Consider the following 21,366-nt stretch of genomic DNA (forward strand, 5'->3'; position numbering starts at 1 on the left):
GCTTCTCTACTCCTCACCTGCCCATCACCTTCTTCTGGTACCTCTCATCCTTCCCTTTCTCTCATGGTCCGCTCCTCTCCCATCGAGTTCCTTCTTCAGCCCTTTCACTTTTCCACCTATCACCTCCCAGATTCTCACTTCATCCCCCTCCCCCACCCACCTACCCCCCCTCCTCACTTGGTCTCACCTATCACCTGACAGCTTGTACTCCTTTTCTCCTCTCCCCTCCTCCTTCCCTTCCAGTCCTGATGAAGAGTCTTGGCTTGGAAGTTCAACTGTTTATTCCCTTCCATAGATGCTGCCTGACCTGGTGAGTTCCTCCAGCATCTGCAGAATGCCTTGCGTTTATAGTTCCAAATCAGTCTGGGTTGAATGCAGCTCTCAAGAAGCTTGACACCATCTGTTGTGATCAAACAAAGTCACCGGGGAGAGGCATTGGTGGATATAGAAATCTTAAATCAGCAAGACAAGCAGGCATCATAGTGGAGACACCCTTACAAGAAGAGGCTCCCTGATCCAATATTATATGACATTTTTATATGCTAAAGATCAAAGGTACTGGCAGGACAGTTCTATAGTTACAACGTACCTATTCTGCTTCCTTTGAATTACATATAATTTTTCAACAACCTAGATCTTCACACCAACATTCCAGACACCCAAAATGAATGCTAATCACCATTGTCTCTTAGCTGCTTCATGCATATGCAGAACTCTCAAGTCAATGAGTGTTTCTTGGTTTGCAATCGACCCCAGTCTGCACCACTGTTCTGAGCTGCAATCCACATTCAGATCCGAAGACTGGTTGCTGTTGAAATTAATATAATTTCCAGAATACGCCCGAACAGTCATTCCAAGACAAAACAGCCATCTTGATTGACACCCCATCCACCAACCAAAATCTCACTCACTCCAATACTAGTACACAGTGGCTGCAGTCTGTACGATCTACGAAGTACACTGCAATTGCTCACCCAACTTGGCCACGGCAGCGGCTGCCAAGCGCACAATCTCCACTAGCAAGAAGGGCATGTCCAGCAGGGCATCCTCATCGAGGGATCGAAGTGGAAAGGGTGAGTTCCTGGGTGTCGACATCTCTGGAGATCTATCTTGCCCAGCGTATCGATCCAGTTACAAAGGAATGACAGCGGCTATATTACATTAGGAGCTTGAGGAGATTTGATATGTCACCAAAGATACTTGCAAATTTCTACAGATGTACCATGGAGAGCTTTCTAACTGGCTGCCGTTTATTGGGGGTGGGGGGTGGGGGAACACTACACAGGATTGAAATAAGCTTCAGAAGGTTGTAAACTCAATCAACTCCGTCATTTGCACTAGCCTCCCCAGCATCCAGGACATCCATCATTAAGGACCCCCATCACCCAGGACATACCCTCCTCGTATTGCTACCATCAGAGACGAGGTACAGGAGCCTGAAGGCACACACTCAACAATTCAGGAATAGCTTCTTCCCCTCTGCCATCAGATTTCCGAATGGACATTGAACCCATGAACACAACCGCCTACCTTCTTTTTCAATACTTATTTAATATTTCACTACTTTTTGCACTATTTAATTAATTTAACTTTTTAAGTATATGTACATATACTTACTGTAATTTACAGTTTTTGTTATTATGTATTGTAATGTGCTGCTGCCCCATAACAACAGATTTCACGACATATGCCAGTGATATTAAGCCTGATTCTGAATATGAAATTAGCGAGGATACGTCTCAATGAATAGAATATTCGCTTGGTTCAATTCCTGCTGCTGTCTGTGGAGAGTTTGTACGTTCTCCCTGTTATTGCATGAGTTTCCTTTGGGTGCTCCGGTTTCCTTCCCACATTCCAAAGGCTGCTAGGTTAATTGGTCCCATAGGTGTAAATAGTCCGCACAAGCTCACTGGGGCTTGTTAGACTATTAGACTATGTCTAATTGAAATAAAATAAAATAAATCAGTATAACCTCACCTAGAGTATTCTGTACAGTATTGGTCTCCTTATAAGATCATAGCTTGAGGAGTAGGAGCAGGAGTCAGCCATCTGGTCCACTGAGCCTGCTCCAGCACTCAATAAACCCATGGACTCAGCTCCACTACCTGCCTCTCCCATTAATTCCCCTGCTAGGCAAAAATATATCTAACTGTGCCTTAAATATATTTAATGAGGTAACCTCTACCGCTTCCATAGGCAGAGAATTCCACAGATACATTACTCTCTAGGAAAAAGTTTCTCCTAATCTCTGTCCTAAATCTACAGTATTTTCCCAAATCATGAAGTTATGTCCTCTAGTTCTCGTCTCACTTAACAGTGAAAACAACTTTCCTGCCCCTAGCAACACACACAAATTGCTGGAGGAACTCAGCAGGTCAAGCAGAATCTATGGGAATGAATAAGCATTGGGCGCTTTGGGCAGGGTGCTTCTATCTTATCTATCTCTTTCACAATTTTATGAGTTTCTGTAAGATCCTCTCACATTCTTCTGAATTGCAGTAAGGTTTGTCCCAGGCAACTCAATCTCTCCTCCTTCACCTCCAGAGTCGATCTGGTGAACCTCCTCCAAAATCAGAATATCTCTCCTCAAGATCTAGCATGCAAATACAACTGTGAAGAAGACATGGCAGCACCTCTACTTCCTTAGGAGTCTGTGGAAGTTCAGCATGACATCAAAAACTTCGGCAAACTTCTATAGATGTGTAGTAGAGACTGGCTGCATCACGGCCTTGTATGGAAACACCAGTGCCTTTGAATGCAAAATCCCACATAAGGTAGTGGATTCGGCCCAGTACCTCATGGGTAAAGCCCACCCAACCATTGAGCACATCTACGTGAAACGCTGTCGTAGGAAAGCAGCATCCATCATCAGAGATCCTCACCACCCAGGCCGTGCTCTTTTCTCTCTGCTGCCATCAGGTAGAAGGTACAGGAGCCTCAGGACTTGCACCACCAGGTTGAAGAACAGTTACTACCCCACAACAATCAGGCTCTTGACCAAAAGGGGATAACTACACTAGCTTGCCCATTCTTTGAGATGTTCCCACAACCAATTATCTCACTTTAAGGACTCTTTATCTTGTTATTTTATGCTCTTGTTATTTATTGCTATTTATTTGAATTTGCATTTGCACAATTTGTTGTCTTTTGCACTCTGGTTGGTCTTTCATTGATCCTGTTATAGTTACTATTCTATAGATTTGCTGAGCATGCTCGCAGGAAAATGAACCTCAGGGTTGCACTTGAATCTGAGGGGGACCAGTATTCTGGGGCCACGTTTCCTAGAACTGTTGGGAGTTGTTTAAACTAATATGGCAGGGATATGGGAACCAGTATGATAGAGCTGAGAATGAGCCAGAGGGTTTACAAGTAGATGATGGATGTAAGGAAGGACAAGCCAATGAAGGGTAAGAGAATGTTGAATCTTTGTGGATGGAGTTAAGAAACTGCAGGGGTAAAAAAAAGCCATTATGGGAATCATATATAGGCCTCCAAATGGTAGTCAAGATGGGGGTTGAGATTGCAAAGGGAGCTGGAAAAGGCATGTAATAAGAGTAATGACACAATTGTATTGGGGAACCAAGGGGATTGGGAAAGTCAGATTGGTGTCATATTGCAAGAGAGGGTATCTGTTGAGTGCATACGAGATGGCTTTTTAGAGTAGCTTGTGCTTGAGCCTACGCAGAGAAAGGCTATCTTAGATTGGGTGTTGTGTAATAACCCTTATTAGGGAGCTTATTGTAAAGGAACCCTTGAGGAGGCAGTGATCATAATCTGATTGAATTCATACTGCAGTTTGAGAGGGAGAAGCATAACTCACATGTATCAGTACCGCGATGGAATAAAGGGAATTACAGAGGCATGAGAGAGGAGCTTGCCCAGGTGAACTGGAGGAGGATACTGGCGGGGATGACAGCGGAGCAAAGATGACTGAAGTTCCTGGGAATATTTCACAAGGCACAGGATAAATTTGTCCCACCAAGGAAGAAGTTCTCAGATGGCAGGGGTAGGTAACCATGGCTGACAAGGGAAGTTAAGGACCGCATAAAAGCCAAGGAAAAGACATTTAAGGTAGGAAATGTGAGTGGAAAGTTGAATAATTGGGAGGCTTTAAAATTCCAAAAAAAAGCAACTGAACAAAGCTATAAGAAGGAAAAAGATGAAATACGAGGGTAATTTAGCCAATAATATAAAGCAGGATAACAAAAGATTTTTCAGTGATTTAAAGAGTAAAAGGGAAGTGAGAGATGATATTGGACCACTGGAAAATGATGCCAGTGAAGTAGTAATAGGAAAAAGAAATGGCAGATGAACCTAATGGGTACTTAGCATCTGTCTTCACTGTGGAAGACACTAGGAGACGTATGATAATGCATTTTGGTAAAAGGAACAATAGTGCAGACTATTATCTAAATGGGGAGAAGGTTCAAACATCAGAGGTGCAGAGGGACTTAGGAATCCTCATGCAAGACTCCCAGAAGGTTAATTTACAGCTTGAGTCTGTGGTATAGAAGGCAAATACAATGTTGGCACTTATTTCCAGGGGAATAGAATATAAATACAAGGAGTTAATGCTGAGCCTTTATAAGACACTAGTCAAGCCGTACTTGGAGTATTTAGGCCCGATATCTCAGAAAGGATGTGTTGTCATTGGAGAGAGTCCAGAGGAGGTTCACAAGGATGATTCTGGGAATGAAGGGGTTAACATATGAAGAGCGTTTGGCAGCTTTGAGCCTGTACTCACTGGAGTTTAGAGGAATGCATGAGGGTCTCATTGAAACCTACTGAGTGTTGAAAGGACTAGATAGGGTGGATGTGGAGAGGATGCTCCCTATGGTGGGGGTATCCAGAACTAGAGGACACAGGCTCAAAACTGAGGGGTAACATTTTAGGTGAGGAGGAATTTTTTTAGCCAGAGTGGTGAATCTGTGGAATGCTCTGCTACAGACTGCAGTGGAGGCCAAGTCCGTGGGTAAATTTAAGACTGAAGTTGATCATTTCAGAGCATCAAAGGATATGGCGAGAAGGCAGATGTACAGAGTTGAGTGGAATCCAGGATCAGCCATAATAGAATGGTGGAGAAGACTCGATGGGCCGAATGTCCTAATTTTTCTCCTATGTCTTATGGTCTTATGGTTGTATATGGTGACAAACACAGTATGCATTCGATAATAAAACTTACTTTGAATCTTGAACATTGTATGGAGACCAGAACTGCGTGCAGTACTCCAGCTGTGACCTCATCCATACCCTGTACAGTTGGAGCATAGACTTCCTGCCAGTAAATTAAATTCCTTTAGTTAAGTTCCTTTTGCCTTCTTGGTAACCCATTGCACCTGCAAACTAACCTTTTATGATTCATGCACAAGCACTCCCGAGCTAAAGGAAAAGATGTTAATATAACGACAGTAACTCAGTAGAGGTTTATTTGACTAATTTGCTGATGACTCAACTGTTGTCAGCAGAATCTGAGATAGTGATGAGGAGGGCGTACAGGATCTGTCGGTTGAGTGGTGTCACAGCAGCAGCCTCACTCTCAGCCTCAGTAATACCAGAGAATTGATTGTGGGCTTCAGGAAGAGGAAGTTGAGTAAAAAACACCAGTCCTCAACAAGAGGTCAGCAGTGGAAATGATGGGCAGCTCTACGTCCTTGGGTGTCAACATCTCTGCAGATCTATCCTGGGCCCAACATACTGACCTAATTATGAGGAAGGCAGCCAGCGGCAAGATTTCAGCGGGAGACTGAGGATATTTGGTATATCACCAAACACACTAGCGATCTTTTACAGTTGTACCATGAAGTCATATAAAAGTACAGTGCGGAAACAGGCCCTTCAGCCCATCTAGTCTGCACCAAACCATTTAAACTGCCTACTCCCATTGACTTGCAACAGGACCATAGTCATCTATACTCCTACCATCCATGTACCAATCCAAACTTCTCTTAAACATTGAAATCGAGCTCGCATGAACCACTTGCGCTGGTAGCTCGATCCACTCTCTCATGACCCCATGAGTGAAGTTATTCCTTCTCGTATTCCCCTTAAACATTTCACCTTTCACCCTTAACCTATGATCTCCAGTTCCAGTCTCACCCAACCACAGTGGAAAAACCCTGCTTGCATTTACCCTATCTATAACCCTCATAATTTTGTATACTTCTATCAAATCTCCCCTCGAGCTTCTAAATTCCAAGGAATAAAGCCCTAATCTATTCAATTTTTCAATATAAGTCAGCTCCTCCAGACCCGACAACATCCTTGTAAATTGTCTCTGCGCTCTTTCAACCTTATTTACATCTTCCCTGTAGGTAGGTGACCAAACCTGCACACAATACAATAGACAATAGGTGCAGGAGGAGGCCATTCAGCCCTTCGAGCCAGCACCGCCATTCACTGTGATCATGGCTGATCATCCACCATTAGTACCCCCTTCCTGCCCTCTCCCCATATCCCTTGACTCAGCTATCTTTAAAAGTTCTATCTAACTCTTTCTTGAAAGCATCTAGAGAATTAGCCTCCACTGCCTTCTGGGGCAGATCATTCCACAGATCCACCACTCTCTGGGTGAAAAAGTTTTTCCTGAACTCCGTTCTAAATGGCCTACCCCTTATTCTTAAACTGTGTCCTCTGGTTCTGGACTCCCCCAACATCGGGAACATGTTTCCTGCCTCTAGCGTGTCCAATCCCTTAAAAATCTTATATGTTTCAATCAGATCCCCTCTCATCCTTCTAAATTCCAGTGCATACAAGCCCAGTCACTCCAATCTTTCAACGTATGACAGTACCACCATCCCGGGAATTAACTTCATGAACTTATGCTGCACTCCCTCAATAGCAAGAATATCCTTCCTCAAATTTGGAGACCAAAACTGCACACAGTACTCCAGGTGTGGTCTCACCAGGGCCCTGTACAGCCGCAGAAGGACCTCTTTACTCCTATACTCAATTCCTCTTGTTATAAAGGCCAGCATGCCATTAGCTTTCTTCACTGCCTGCTGTACCTGCATGCTTGCTTTCAGTGACTACACATTAGCCCTCACCAATGTCTTATACAACGTCAACATAACATCCCATCTCTCATCTACCATGGAGAACGTTCTGACCGTTTGCATCACCTTCTTGTATGGAGGGTAGTGGGCAGTGAAACCACCTTGTTAATGAGAGAGGTCAGAGGAGAATGGCCAGACGGGTTCAAGCTGACAGGAAGGCAACAGTAACTCAAATAACCACGTGTTACAACACTTGTGTGCAGTAGAGCATCTCTGAACACTCAACACGTCGAATCTTGAAGTGGATGGAGTACAGCAGTAGAAGACCACACCGGGTCCACTCCTGTACCTAATAAAGTGGCCACTTCTGAGGCCTCTGACAGTCAGGGTAAACCATGGATTTTATGGATTTTGGGTCCAAGTTGTCTAGATATGTAAGCCAGGGCAGTACAATACAGAGAGCAAGCTGTTGCCTATGTAGCAAGCTCCTCCTCTCCACGCATCTGAGAAACCCAAAGGAATGGTAGAGACCGGTATGGTTTGGCACCAGAAGCATCACAGGAGTTGCTAGTCAGCAGTGAACTCAATGTAGGACTGCCTTAGGAGCTCCAGCTCCACATTTTTCCCTCAGGATTTACTCCCGAAGCCTTCCCCATGAGTGGGTATAGCCAAAAGGCAGCAGAGGTTTGAGATCAGAGTTTTCCTTCTCCTAGATGAGTTTGACAAGCCCCATTTACCCGAAGTGACTGGTTTTAAGTCACCAGTAGTCTGCTTTTGCCCCTTCTCCTGTCAGTAGAGACAGCTCCCCCAGGCTTAGTAGCTAAGCCACGCGTGAAGGCCGAGAGCTGGACTTGGCTGTCAGAGGCTAATTAAGGTACATACCATTGGGAGCATTTAATAGGCAGTGCGAGCTTGTCCCTATCACCACCCCTGGCTATAACAACCTTAAGTGGCCACTAACTGTATATTTTGTATTATAATTCATAGTATCTTTTATGTATTGCACTGCACTGGTGCCACAAAACAACAAAATTCAAAAGATATATCAGTGATAATAAACCTGATTCTGATTTTAGTAGGGGTTGTATTATTAATATTTCATCATAGTAATTTGTTGCCACATTAACAGCAAGACTATCATTTAGACATTTCTCAGAACATCCTCTTCATCATTCCGATGCCTCGAATTGTGGCTTTGTTCATCCACCTCAGTTTTCCAGTTAGCTTCAACGTCAAAGGTCTTGCCATGATCCAGCACCTTTCCTAGTCCGTGAGCTTCTCAAAATGCTTTGAGGTTCAGGTGGTGGTTTTAAGGGCATTGCTGCCGATGTGAGCAAAGGTAACAGCCAACTTGCACTCAGCAAGATGCTAATAACAATAGTTAAACAATTGGCCAATTTTAGGTGTTGCTAAGGAATTGGTCAAGACTGCAATGTTAGCATTCATTTTGAAAGGACTGGAATGTAAAAGTAAGAATGTAAAGCTGAGGCTTTATAAAGCATTGGTCAGACCACACTTGGAGTCTGTGGTGGCCAGTGCTATCGTGTTTGCTGTAGTGTGCTGAGGCACAGGCTGAGGGTAGCAGACACCAACAGAATCAACAAACTCATTCGTAAGGCCAGTGATGTTGTGGGGGTGGAACTGGATTCTCTGACGGTGGTGTCTGAAAAGAGGATGCTGTCCAAGTTGCACGCCATTTTGGACAATGTCTCCCATCCACTCAATAATGTATTGGTTAGGCACAGGAGTACATTCAGCCAGAGACTCATTCCACCGAGATGTAACACTGAGCGGCATACTTCCAGCATCTGTTCATGATTGGTAACATCCTCCACAGAACTCAGATATTCACTAAACTATTTGCATGAGAGTCAATGACCCAAGAAACCGATTGATACAGGAAGCATAGTGGTTAGCACAACGCGTTACGGTACAGGTGACCCAGGTTCAATTCACGCCATTGCCTGTAAGGAGCTTGTACATTCTCCCCGTGACCGTGTGGGTTTCCTCCGCGTGCTACAGTTTTCTCTACTGTCCAAAGACATGCGAGTTGGTACATTAATTGGTCATTATAAATTGTCCCATGATTAAGCTGGGGTTAAATCGGGGGGGGAGGGGTGCTTCTGGGCAGTACGCCTTGAAGGGCCAACTCTGTGCTGCATTTCATCAAATAAACCAACCAATCCATTTTTCTGGGGGAAGAGAGAGAGGGTAAAAGAGCAAGGAAAAGACAGAATTGTTGAGATGGAACTCAGCACGGGTATGGACATCCATCTTGAATGACCCCAAGATTGCCAAGGACAAGGGCTGAGCGAATTCCGGCCTGCTGTTCGCGGTGGTGGCTGGCTCCTAGCGGTATTTGATCATTCTTCACCACACAATTTCTCCGAGACTGCTTGTCTGGTTCCCAGCTCACTGCTCCACAGGCTGTAGCATCTCCTTCACTTACCCTCGCTGCTCTCCTGACTGCTCACACGTTCGTCCGTCCTGTAGGGATTTACTCTGAATGCCCGCAAGAAAATGAATTTCAGGCTTGTACATGTTGCCATACGAGTAATTGAATAATAAATTTACTTTGAACCACTTAGCTCTCTCCATCATGCCCCCATCCTCCCCTTTTTGATGGTAATCATTCTTGGCACCTGCCTTATTAAATAAGTTCTGACAGTGCTTTGGGGAGGACCAGGAGATGTTTGACCATAAGAAAGCCAAATACCTGGAGCAGGTAGAGTAGTGCCAGAGACAGGGGTGGAGGGCACAACGTGAGCCTGTAGAGGTGGGGTGTAGAGGTTTTGCTGGCCTACTCTCTCCTTGGCATTACAGGGGCTGCAAAGGGGAGCCATCAGGACCGTCACAGAGGCTGCTGAGCGAACCTCCAGATGGCCGTGGAGCAAGAGGTGTGACATAACTTGGGGCTTGATCAACCCTGGCTGGGTTGGTTGGGTGAGGATGCCCGATGTTGAAAGACCCAAAACACCTGATGAGCCCGGGTTACATCACTCGTGTCTTAGCAGCTAGAATGTATCTCAGTGTCAATGAATGATACAGAAATAAGACCGTGGGAGTGCCAGCCAGTGGTGTAGGGCATCCGCACTGGATTTCGAAGCCAACGGTTGTGGGTTCAAATCCAGCCACTCCTTGCACCCTTTCCATTCATGCAGGGCTGATCATTGAGCTAGTAACTCAAGTCTTGTTAAAAAAAGACAAATACTAAAGAAACGGCAAGGTTGCCACGTGGAGAGGAACGATAACAGGACCACAGGAGTAGAATTAGGCCACTTAGCCCATTGGGTCTGTTCCGCCATTCAAGTGTGGCTGATATTTTTTTCCAAGGTTCAGATTTATTTATCTGTACATCTAACTAAACAGCGTGAAATGTGTCCCTTGTGTTAATGACCAACACACCTTGGGATCTGTTGGGGCAGTCCGCAAGTGTCAACAAGGCATGCCCACAAAGCTTGGCAGTACAACACAGAACACAACAAGCAACGACCAACAGCAAAACAAGCCCCTTTCCTTCCTCCCACCTACCCACACACTGAAAGTCCTCCAACTCCAGGACTCGCCTCCGAACTTCCATAGAAGTTGAAGCCCTACGGCCAAAGCTTTGAGCCGAGTCTTGGCACGAAACATCAAATGTTTAGTCCCCTTCATTTGATGCTGCCAGACCTGCCGAGCTCCTCCACCATTCTGTGCATGTTGCGGGAGTCAAAGAGATTCCAGCCTGCTGGTCTCCCAGTATCGAAGCTTCAGTCTTTGGTATCAGCCGATGACAGGACCCCAAATTCTGAACTCCAACCCCATTCTCCCCGTGCCTTAACTCCCTTACCGAATCGAGAATCTATAAACCACTCCCCTAAACACACCCAATGACTTGGCCTTCGCAGCCCTGTGGGAATAAATTCCACAGATTCATGAGGGTATGTTGCACTGCCAGGGAGCTCTGCAAAAGCAGCAAACTGGAGAATAATGTGCAAGCAAAGCTTTATTTAACAAAATTGTAGCTATAACACAGGAACGCCTCCTGTACAATGAACAGAGCCAGAGTAAATATCTTGCCTTTAATTATTAATCTTCATATTGTTCCATTACATCACCAATTTCTTTCATAACATTTTTCACAGTTATTTGTGTAGTAACTTCCTTCAAGAAGCATACAACGTAATAGATTAAATAAAAACCTACTGTTGATATTCAGTGTAGTAACGTCATAAATTAAAAAATTCTATGGATCATGTGGTTAAACAAACAAGTCTGCACGTCACTGCGCGTGGGATAAGCAGAAATAGTATTTGTGTTCGCAGGCATATGATGTACAAGAGAGTCTGCAGATGGTGATAAGTCCAGAATCAAACACACAAAATGCTGGAGGAACTCAGTGGGTCAGGCAGCATCTGCTGTATTGAGAGGAACGAACAGTTGCTTGCTCAGGCGATGGAGGGTCTCAGCCTGAAACATCGGCTGTTTATTCTGCCTAACCTGCTGAGTTCCTGATTCAGGTTCAGCAAATCCAGATAGAGATACTTCCAGAAAATGGACAATTGGTACTTCCAACAATCTTGATTAGAAAGCAACTCCTTAATGCAGGACCACTAGGTAAGTGGAGCTTTGATTGGGAGAACAGGACTGGACTTTTTGAAAGATCCAAATACTACAACATGCAAGTACCCATCTTCTCTGCCAACAGGCCTCAGTTTCCAGCTTGTGCTCCTTCCCCCCCCCCCCCCCCCCCCCACCACCACCACCATTTTTGCTCTGGCTCCTTCCCATCCAGTTCTGATGAAGGGTCTCAGCCCAAAGGTCAATTGTTTGTTCCCCTCCATAGATGCTGCCTGACCTGGTGAACTCCTCCACCATTTTGTGTGGTTGCAAGACACAAAATGGATTCCAGCCTGCTGTTCTTCCAGTATGCTGTCCTCCACCCCCCAACATCATAGCTATGGGGGGGGGGGGGGGGAGAGGGGAGGACTACTTCGATTTAGTTTTCCTCAAAAGGAGTTGAAAGAGAAGGGCCCTGATGACAGTGAACTGAGTGTCATTCCCCTCCAAAGCAGCTCAGTGTATAGACCGGTGAATTCACATTACAGTCGGTTTCTCTCAGTACAACGCTCCACCGTTCATGCTGTAAAAGTGAAGCCCCCCCCCCCCCACCCCCAACCACCATCACCAGCTGAACAGAAAATTAAAACTTCAGAAAGAAAATGCTTCAAAAACTCAGGTCAGGAAGTATCTGGGCAGAAAGAGACAGTCCATATCTCAAGTCAACAGCCTCTAATCGGGACTGGGGCAAGTCCAGCTTAGCTGATTCAGTCCATTGCCTGAAACTTTACCTCATTCGCCCTACCCCTACCCTTCCACACTGAGCACTTCTTGACCTGGTTTCTGATTTCCAGCATCTGCAATATTTTATTTTCAGAACCGCAGTCCCCTGCACAGATCAATCCCACTTGAAGTCAAACTTGTGTGCGATAACACTTGCAAAATAAATGCAAAAGAGCAGCAATGGGCTGTCTGGTTCAAGTCAACTATTCATGCATCTGAGTAAGATACAAATTGGTCTGATTTAAACAAATATACACAAGACACTCAGCTGCTATTTCAATATTGACATGTCATATATGCTGATTTACAACTAAATTTGTTGTCAAAAATAGTGACATTGCACAAAGGATAAAACATCTTCAAAATACGTAATATGCAATTCATCTGCTTCGAGGGTCCAGTCTTTGGCGAGCAGAGGACTTAATTACTGAAGCTCTTACAGCTTCCAATTAATAGACCAATTTCAGAAATTATGGAAAAGAAAAACAAGTAGTAATTGGCAAACTCCAGGCTTTAAAGAAAAACTACCAGGTATTCTCCTTCTTTGCAGAAAATGGTAAATCTAAATTACAACACAGAACATTACAGCACAGTGCAGACTCCTCAGGCCACAATACTGTGCCAACCTTCCCTCCTACATGGGCAAATGCACGATAGAAACGTGGAGGGCTCCCTAATGTATCTGCCTCTCACCGTCTCTGGCAGGGCACTTAGTACTCTTCTTGTGAAGAACTTGTCTCTGATATCCACCCCCCCCCCCCCCACTTTAATCATGTTAAAATTATGTCAACAGCTGTACAATTCTGTTCCTTAATGTGATGCCGGGGTTAAAAACCCCTCTCAACACATCTCTCCTGGTGCGACTTATATATTCCTTATATTAATTCTTGTTTAAATCACCCGGCCTGGAGTCACACGCAACTGGATGAATCTCTCCCCATCCCCATGACAACGGGGAGGACAATTAACCTCTTGACGTACATGGTCAATCACCATGTACTAATTTTCTGCTAGAGACCCAAGTGAAAGGTTGCCTGGTCAGAAAATGGAGGGCTTCAGGGACAGTAAAATTTAACACTCCTGAGTAGGTCAGGGAGGCAAAACCATAAACTGACATAATAGTCACTTTGGCAGGCTGGCGATTAACATTTGGGTTCCAGAATAAAGACTTTATCTGAAGTCTGATAATTCTGAACAGCAATTACACATGGGGATGAAAATACAAAAGACACTTTATAGGATTGACAGTGACATTAGTGCAGCAATTTCTAAAATTAATGAATGCTCTATTGCTTTCCTTAATGTGATAATGAATCAAAAAATAATAATACATTGGAGTGTTCAATGGCAAAGGGTCAAACACCAATGGAGAATTCTTTGGAGTCCAATAGCACTTCCATGCCAACAGTCCTTCCTCTACATGGAAGACAGGGAAACCAGGAGCTCTTTAGGGCAAAACCAGATGCTTGGATCGACTGGACATCCAGAGATTTCGTTAAAAAAATTGAATGGACATCCAAAGACACAATTTTAAGGTGATTGGAGGAAAATATAGGGAGAGGATGTCAGATGCAAGTTGTTTTTTAAAAAAAACAGAATTGAGGGTGCATGCCCCCCCCCCCCGGGCCAGGGGTGGTTGTACATACATTAATGACATTTAAGAGATTCTTACATAGGCACATGGATCATAGAAAAATAGAGGGCTGAGCAAGGGGGAAGGGTTGATCCCAGAGTAGGTTAAAAGGTCAGCACAGCATTGTGGGCTGAAGGGCCTGTACTGTGCTCTATTCTATGTTCTTATTTACCTCTACACAAGCAGGTGGTGAGACTGAAACCTAGACATGGTCACTAACCTGAACACAATGCTGGAAGTGTCAGGGTTCAGTAATTGATGAGTAAACCCCATTGTGTTCTGATCACAAACGGAGAGGGCCAAAGACAGCCATTTGGCCCATCAAGGCTGGTGTCAGGATGTTCTGAAACTCATCTAGGTAGAAATGTATCTCATGCATCTACTAGTCAGCGGCCAACTCTAGAGGAACCCAGGTCACAGGTTAACCCCTCTGGCCCGTTGTTTGCAAACACATGCATCGGGGGAGCCAAAAAGGGGAAAAAAAAACACAGAACAATCCTTTGTAATCTGTTCACAACAGGGGTACAAAGTTTAGCAGTTTACTGTACAGGCGGGGAGAAAAATAGGAACACCATAATTACAGATTTTAGATTCTGCAGGCTCAGCAGTCGTAGGCAGACTTATAGGCAGCTTGGTTCACTCGATCAACACTTGTCCCCATAATGGAAAGACGCTTCGTCTTTTATTTTTGCCGACAGAATTAAATGTTGCCTTTTCCAGTAAGCACTCTGGAAAAAGGAACATGGATTAATTTCGATTCCAACTCCTTGTGCAACAGTATATTTTGATATTGTGAATGGTTGTGCTTTAGTTCCACCTGTAAAAGGTATCAAACTGTGTACGTGCACAAAGGTACAGCATACCAGCATGACTTCAACACCGATCAACCTCCCACTGATATGGCACTGTTACTTTACAACATGTGTGATGTTCCAAAAAATGCCCTTTGGCCATTATCTTTAGGATGACTTAATATACATCATTTTATCTTGTAAGCAATGTGAGAGAACTCATAACCTACTACGTTCTGATAAAGTAGCTTATCGTAATCACTTTAAGATACCAAACAAATTGTGTGTATCTGGCCTTTGTGCTTCCCATTGTCGATTTAGGTTAAACTGGTTTAGTCTCTTGCAATGCTTTTCCAGTGCTCTTTGGCTGAGTATCTTCAGTTGGAGGGCATAATGAAAAGCTACCTTCAGCAAATGGACAAGGTGTAGTGCCAGGCAAGTAAAAGTCACCCTCACGCCCTTCACTTCACTTGAACATTTTTTGTAGGACACATTTATTAACCTTGCTCACAAAAACCCCCAAGAGGTGGAGTTGCTTCTCAGACCACAGTCTCCTGGTGGCCAGTGTCATGATGTAGCGAGTTGCACAGTTATGAAACCGAAATGAAAGAAACCAGGAAATGCAAGAAAGGTGTACATCTATATAGCACCTTCTTAAAAGCCCCAAGAGAATCCAAAGTGCTCTACAGCCAACAAACACCCTTTGGAGTGTAGCAAGGTAGAAAACACCGACTGTGTACAGCAAGCTCCCACCATTGTTGATCAGGTGACCAGTTTTTCCAGGTACTCTGATTAAGGAATTGGGTAGAGCACCCAGATTTTGCTCGCATGTTCTCTCAGGTACTCTGATTGAGGAATTGGGTAGAGCACCCAGATTTTGCTCGCATGTTCTCTCAGGTACTCTGATTGAGGAATTGGGTAGAGCACCCAGATTTTGCTCGCATGTTCTCTCAGGTACTCTGATTGAGGAATTGGGTAGAGCACCCAGATTTTGCTCGCATGTTCTCTCAGGTACTCTGATTGAGGAATTGGGCAGAGCACCCCGAGTTTGCTCGCATGTTCTCTCAGGTACTCTGATTGAGGAATTGGGCAGAGCACCCCGAGTTTGCTCTCATGTTCTCTCAGATACTCTGATTGAGGAATTGGGCAGAGCACCCCGAGTTTGCACTCATGTTCTTCTTTGAGACAGTGCCTTGAGATACTTCACATCCTTTGAGATGTTAAGCGAGTCAGAAAGTCTCAGCAACTAAGATGGCGAAGCTTTCCACAGAGTGTCAGACTAGAGTCTGGAGTGAGACTTGAACACACATTGTTTCAGAATCAAGTAGTCTACTGAATGAGTTCCACTTCCAGTGGAGATGCTGGTGTTCCACTGACTGCTTGATCACAGGCAGGTTGGATTTGGAAGCTTCCCGGACTGAATCCGTAAAGTGTCTTGAAGAGGGAACACACAGCAAAAGTTCCGCCCACTTGTCAGTCTACGGGAATTAACTTACTGCAAGTTTTTAAGGAAAGTGAAAATCATGCCGCTCATGGGTTCCCATCAGCCAGTTACAGTATCCAATCAGCTTGATCTTCAGGATAGGTCCTGTCCAATGGTTGCCAGTACAGCATGAAAAGAAAGGTAATCAGAAAAGGCCTGAAGCTTCAGTGTTTGGTTCTTGTCAACTGAGAGATTCCTTTCACCACAGATTTTCCAGATCGCAAATTGACCTGTTTACAAGAGAAAAGATGTTTTATGAACTCATCTGGACAAGTTTCTTAAACCCACCCCATTTGAACCTTCACAATGGCAGAAGCATCATCTCCAATGACAGTCTGGGGTGTGGGGGACAAAAAGAAATCAGACTCTCTTACACAAGCAGATTCTCCAAAATTGATCAAAGTTAAAGGACTTTAAGGATTAATTCTTTGAAAACTATGTCACAACAGATGCATGGTGTTGTAAAGAGAGCTTTTGGCATGTTACAGGAGTTGGGAGGAGTTGTATTAGATATTGGTGAGGCCTATTTTGGAGTATTGTATGCAACTCTGGTCAGCTACCCAACAGAGAATGTTTTTAATAAGATTGAAGGAGTACAGAGAAAATTTACAAGGATTTTGCTGGGACTTGAGGACCCGAGTTCATAGGGAAAGGTTGAATAGGTTAGGATTCTCATCCCTGGAAATGAGGAGAGATTTGATAGAGGTTTATAAAATTAGTTAAGGTATAGATAGGGCAAATGCAAGCAGGCTTTTGCCAGAGGCTGGGTGAGACTAGAAGTAGAGGTCATATAGAGTGAAAGGTGAAATATTCAAGGGGCACCTGAGGGGCAACTTCTTCACTCAAGAGGGTGGTGAGAGTGTGGAATGAGCAGCCAGCAGTGCTAGATGCTGGTTGGATTACAACATTTAAGAGCGGTCTGGTTAAGTACATGGATGAGAGAGGTATGGAGGACTTGCTCCAGGTAAGGGTCAATGGGACAAGGCAAAATAACAGATTGGCACAGACTAGATGGGCTGAAGGGCCCTGCTTCTGCACTGTAGTATTCTTAGTCTAAATAGCAACTACAGTTAAAATGGTATGTTAATTTTAACCTTTAAGTTCTTAAGTGAGAAACTTTTAAGTTCTTAACTGTCACTATGCATCCACTGGATGTACAGTGACAGATAACAAAGAACTTAAAGGTTCTCCCATCCACTTAAGGAGGGGCAGTGAGATTTCACTCCACAAATACAGTCTAATCTGCCAAGTGCTCCTTGTTTCACTTCAGAGTTCCAGCATTTGCAGCATTCCAGCCCCAGCCAATTCACTCACTCAGACACCAAAAGGCTAACCTGCCAATGCTTTTCAACCTGCACAAGAACATCCAATGATATCTCCACCTGTCCAGCTCACATCTACTTTTCATGTTTAGCTGGAAAAATGGTTTTGGTGAGCACATTTTCAAAAGTCATTCTAGGATTGAGGAGATATTTTACCAGGCACACATCTCTGCAGCAGAAGCCACTAGGCCCTGGGAATAAGTTGCAAGCCTCTGCACAAATATTGGGAAGTACTAACTTTGCTTTAAGATTATGGTTAAATGTTTGACTGGATAAATCAGAGGTGGACTTTGAATGCACATTTTGGATCAGATTGGCTCAGTTGAAAGACAAACCAAGACAAATTTAGGCACATTGGAAAAGATACTACTACAACATCACAAAATGTTAACAAATCTCTTTATTAAGCCTAAAATAAATATTATTTGAAAACACCTGTCAAGCTCACAAGAGCATGTTGTTCTCAGCAGTAGCCCAAGTTCAATGTCCAACACACTACTTGGAAACACCTGCAGAATCTAAGGACTAATCCAGAAATTTTAAAGGAACTCTTGAGGACAAAGACTAGTATTGAAATTGAACTGTGCAGCCTGCCCAGACCCCTCTTCTCATGATGCCTAGCTCCTGCTTCTGGTCTGCCGAACAAGTTGGTCGGTGTGGGAGCACCAGCGATTATATGGGTGCGTCCATGCTGGGCTTCAGGAGCAACGGCCAAACAGGCAGCATGGGAAGGTTGACGCAGATCTCTCAAATGCAACAGAGAGCAGACTGGGAAGCACACCACGATGTGTGGGAAACCCTCAGAACTACTGCAGATTCCCCAATACAAGGGCTTACATGTTATGGATAAACTGATACACCGAATCATACTTCACACAAATTCTTATCTTTTTTAAATGTTTTGAAGTTAGCAATAATAACAATAAGATTTATGGCATTCATTAATTGATGGAAAGACTATAGATATAAATCATTCAATTATGGGTGGTTTTAGGGTGAATATTTCATGTATTTAGAGATACAATATGAAAATCTATGAAATTTGAATATTTCTGACTTGTGGATAAATTCTCAGGATCAAACCAAACCTGCCTGTGTAATTGTTGCAGGTAATTAACTGATAAGAGGATGGGACATCTCATGGTACAATATGGAACCTTTGCATTTTTGTTTTAGCACACAGACTCCCTCTTCGACTCCCCACCCACAGGACATGACCTGGTCACAGGAAGCCAATTCTCATCTTCCAGCAGGTCTCAAAAAGGCAACTGGTGGGCCCTGGGGAGGTAGCGCCCATTTTAAGATAATGAATCCAGGTTTCATTCCCAGTATCACCCAGGCTAATAAGATTACAAGAGTAAATAGTGAGATTAGTTGACATTTAGCTTAGATTTTTATTAAGCTTGTAAAGTTGAAGAGTTGCTAGGGAGGAGAGTCACGGTTCCATAGTTTTATCATCTTTGGAACAGTGTCCAAAAAAACAGCTCAACCTATAAAAGGGAAAGGCAGCCAAGGACACTCAAAATGTAGGGGAGACCAAGCTGCAAGTTCTAGTCAAAGGAAAAACTGTGCTGACACCTGTGATTACAGCAGCTTAACTGTTCTCTCCAGTCAGTTAGTTGGACTCAACAAGCACCTTCAGTTATCCGTCGCACGGGCTACCTCGGTACAGCGGACACAAGAGACAGCAGATGCTGCAATCTGGAGCAATATAGAAAGCAGAGGGACTCAGCTGGTCAAGCCGCATCGGTGGAGGGAAGTCAGTGGTTGACACAAAAGAATGACAGACTGTTTCCCTCCACAGACGTGTCCTGATCCGCTGAGCTCCTCTAGCATTTTGCTGGTTGGTTATAAACACACAGACACACACAGAGAAAAAGTTGTATACTTTTTGTTGATCCCTCTGTGGCCAGGCGCGCAGACTTTAAAATGTCTGTCCACTGCTGCCCTCTTGCTGGGCTGTCTGACGATTCTCAGCTGTAAACGCATCCTCCGCACGGAGAGTGGAAGCATTACTGGAAAATGCCGACTGACTGATGGTGACCCTCGGGATGTAATGGTCATAGGGATTTTCCAATGGCTTGATGAATGAGAGAGAGAGAGAGAGAGAGAGAGAAAAAAAAATGAGTGAGAAAGCAATAAAACCAGCAGAAACCAAGGCTACAGTGCTAGCGACTGTAACGTACAATATAATGTCCAATTGATTCAACTATAAAACATCTACACAAACAATTGCACATGAAAATTCAGAACATTATGGATGCTAATGTATCTATATTAGCAATCATGGATATGTATCTGAAATGGCTTTATCTGTCAAAATTCCTGTACAAGCAGAGCTTGGTAAGGGGGGGGGGGGGGGGGAAGTTACTGCATACACTACCTACCCTGCAAGCTACCTTTTCCAAAAACTCCCCCTGGAAAGCGCTGCAGGGCTATTAAAACAAAAACTTCACTGTTGCCAAGTTTGCGGATGACACAAAGATTGGTGGAGGGGCAGGCAGTGTTGAGGAAACAGGTAGGCTGCAGAAGGACTTAGACAGATTAGGAGAATGAGCAAGAGAGTGGCAAATGAAATACCATGTTGGAAGATGCATCGCCATGCACTTTGGTAGTTGAAGTAAATGAGCAGACGATTTTCTAAACGGGGAGAAAATCCAAAAAATCTGAGATGCAAAGGGACTTGGGGATTCTTGTGCAGAACTCTCTAAAGACTAACTTGCAGATCGAGTTGGTGGTGAGGAAGGCAAATGCAATGTTAGCATTCATTTCAAGAGGTCTGGAATACAAGAGCAGGGACGTGATGTTGAAGCTTTATAAGGCACTAGTGAGGCCTCACCTTGAGTATTGTGAACAATTTTGGGCTCCTCATTTAAGAACAGATGTGTTGACATTGGAGAGGGTTCAGAGAAGGTTCACAAGGATGATTCCGGAAATGAAAGGGTTATCATATGCGGAACATTTGATGGCTCCGGGTCTGTAATTTTGTAAGCCTCTACAAATTTGGAGTTCAGAAGGATTGAGGGGAGATCTTATTGAAACCTTTCAAATGTTGAAAGGCCTCGACAGAGTAGATGTGGAAAGGACATTTCCCATGGTGGGGGAGTCTATGACAAGAGAGCATGGCCTCAAGATAGAGGTGCATCCATTTAAAACAGACATGTGGAGAAATTTCTTTAGCCAGAGGGTGGTGAATTTGTGGAATTTGTTACCACAGGCAGCTGTGGAGGTCAGGTCGTTGGGTGTACTTAAGGCAGAGATTGATAGGTTGTTGATTGGACACGACATAAAAGGTTATGGGGAGAAGGCCTGGGGGAGTGGGGCTGAAGAGGGGAAAAAGATCAGGAATGATTGAAGGTAGAGCAGACTCAACGGGCCAAATTCTGCTCCTATATCGTATAATGGTAAAGCTGAATGATGGAGATCTGCCTCTGCTGGGAGATTGCAGCTGCCTGGATCGGCAATCAATGGCCAGTGCACCTTCTTGCTGAAAGCAAAGGCAAGGGTCAATCGGGCAGCAGGGTGGGTGAAGTCACCCAGAGACACAGCCACATAGGAGCTGGCCACTCAGCTATCACCCCCCCAACCCCCCCCCATATACGAGCAGCAGGGCTAAAGCCCATTGCAGAGAGGTGTAGAGGCTTACAAAATGAAAAATGCCTTTATGTTGAAATTGGCCACCAGACACAAAACTCTCAGAGCCCGTTTACACTCTCCTTTCACAGTCTCTCTTTGTTTCCTGCCAGCAGATTTTGGCAGGGGCCATTAAGGGGGTGAAGGGTAAACAAGCAGAGAGAGGGAGAATCAGCACTTACAGTCACAG

At 44.3% G+C, this 21,366-nt stretch overlaps 1 protein-coding gene across 3 annotated transcripts in view; it reads right to left on the minus strand.

Moving 5' to 3' along the window:
* Positions 1-10,959: 10,959 nt before the first annotated feature.
* The window catches only part of gprc5c (G protein-coupled receptor, class C, group 5, member C), a 33,360-nt gene continuing 22,953 nt past the window's right edge, over positions 10,960-21,366 (minus strand). For all 3 annotated transcript variants that reach the window (XM_073026275.1, XM_073026276.1, XM_073026274.1), the window contains exons 4-5: positions 19,432-19,623; positions 10,960-16,451 (exon numbers count right to left, since the gene is read on the minus strand). In XM_073026275.1, coding sequence (XP_072882376.1) covers positions 19,468-19,623 — 156 coding nt within the window. In that variant the 3' untranslated portion in view covers positions 10,960-16,451; positions 19,432-19,467. The remainder of the gene's footprint in view (positions 16,452-19,431; positions 19,624-21,366) is intronic.

This window comes from Hemitrygon akajei, chromosome 22, assembly GCF_048418815.1.
Source record: "Hemitrygon akajei chromosome 22, sHemAka1.3, whole genome shotgun sequence".
NCBI lineage: Eukaryota > Metazoa > Chordata > Chondrichthyes > Myliobatiformes > Dasyatidae > Hemitrygon > Hemitrygon akajei.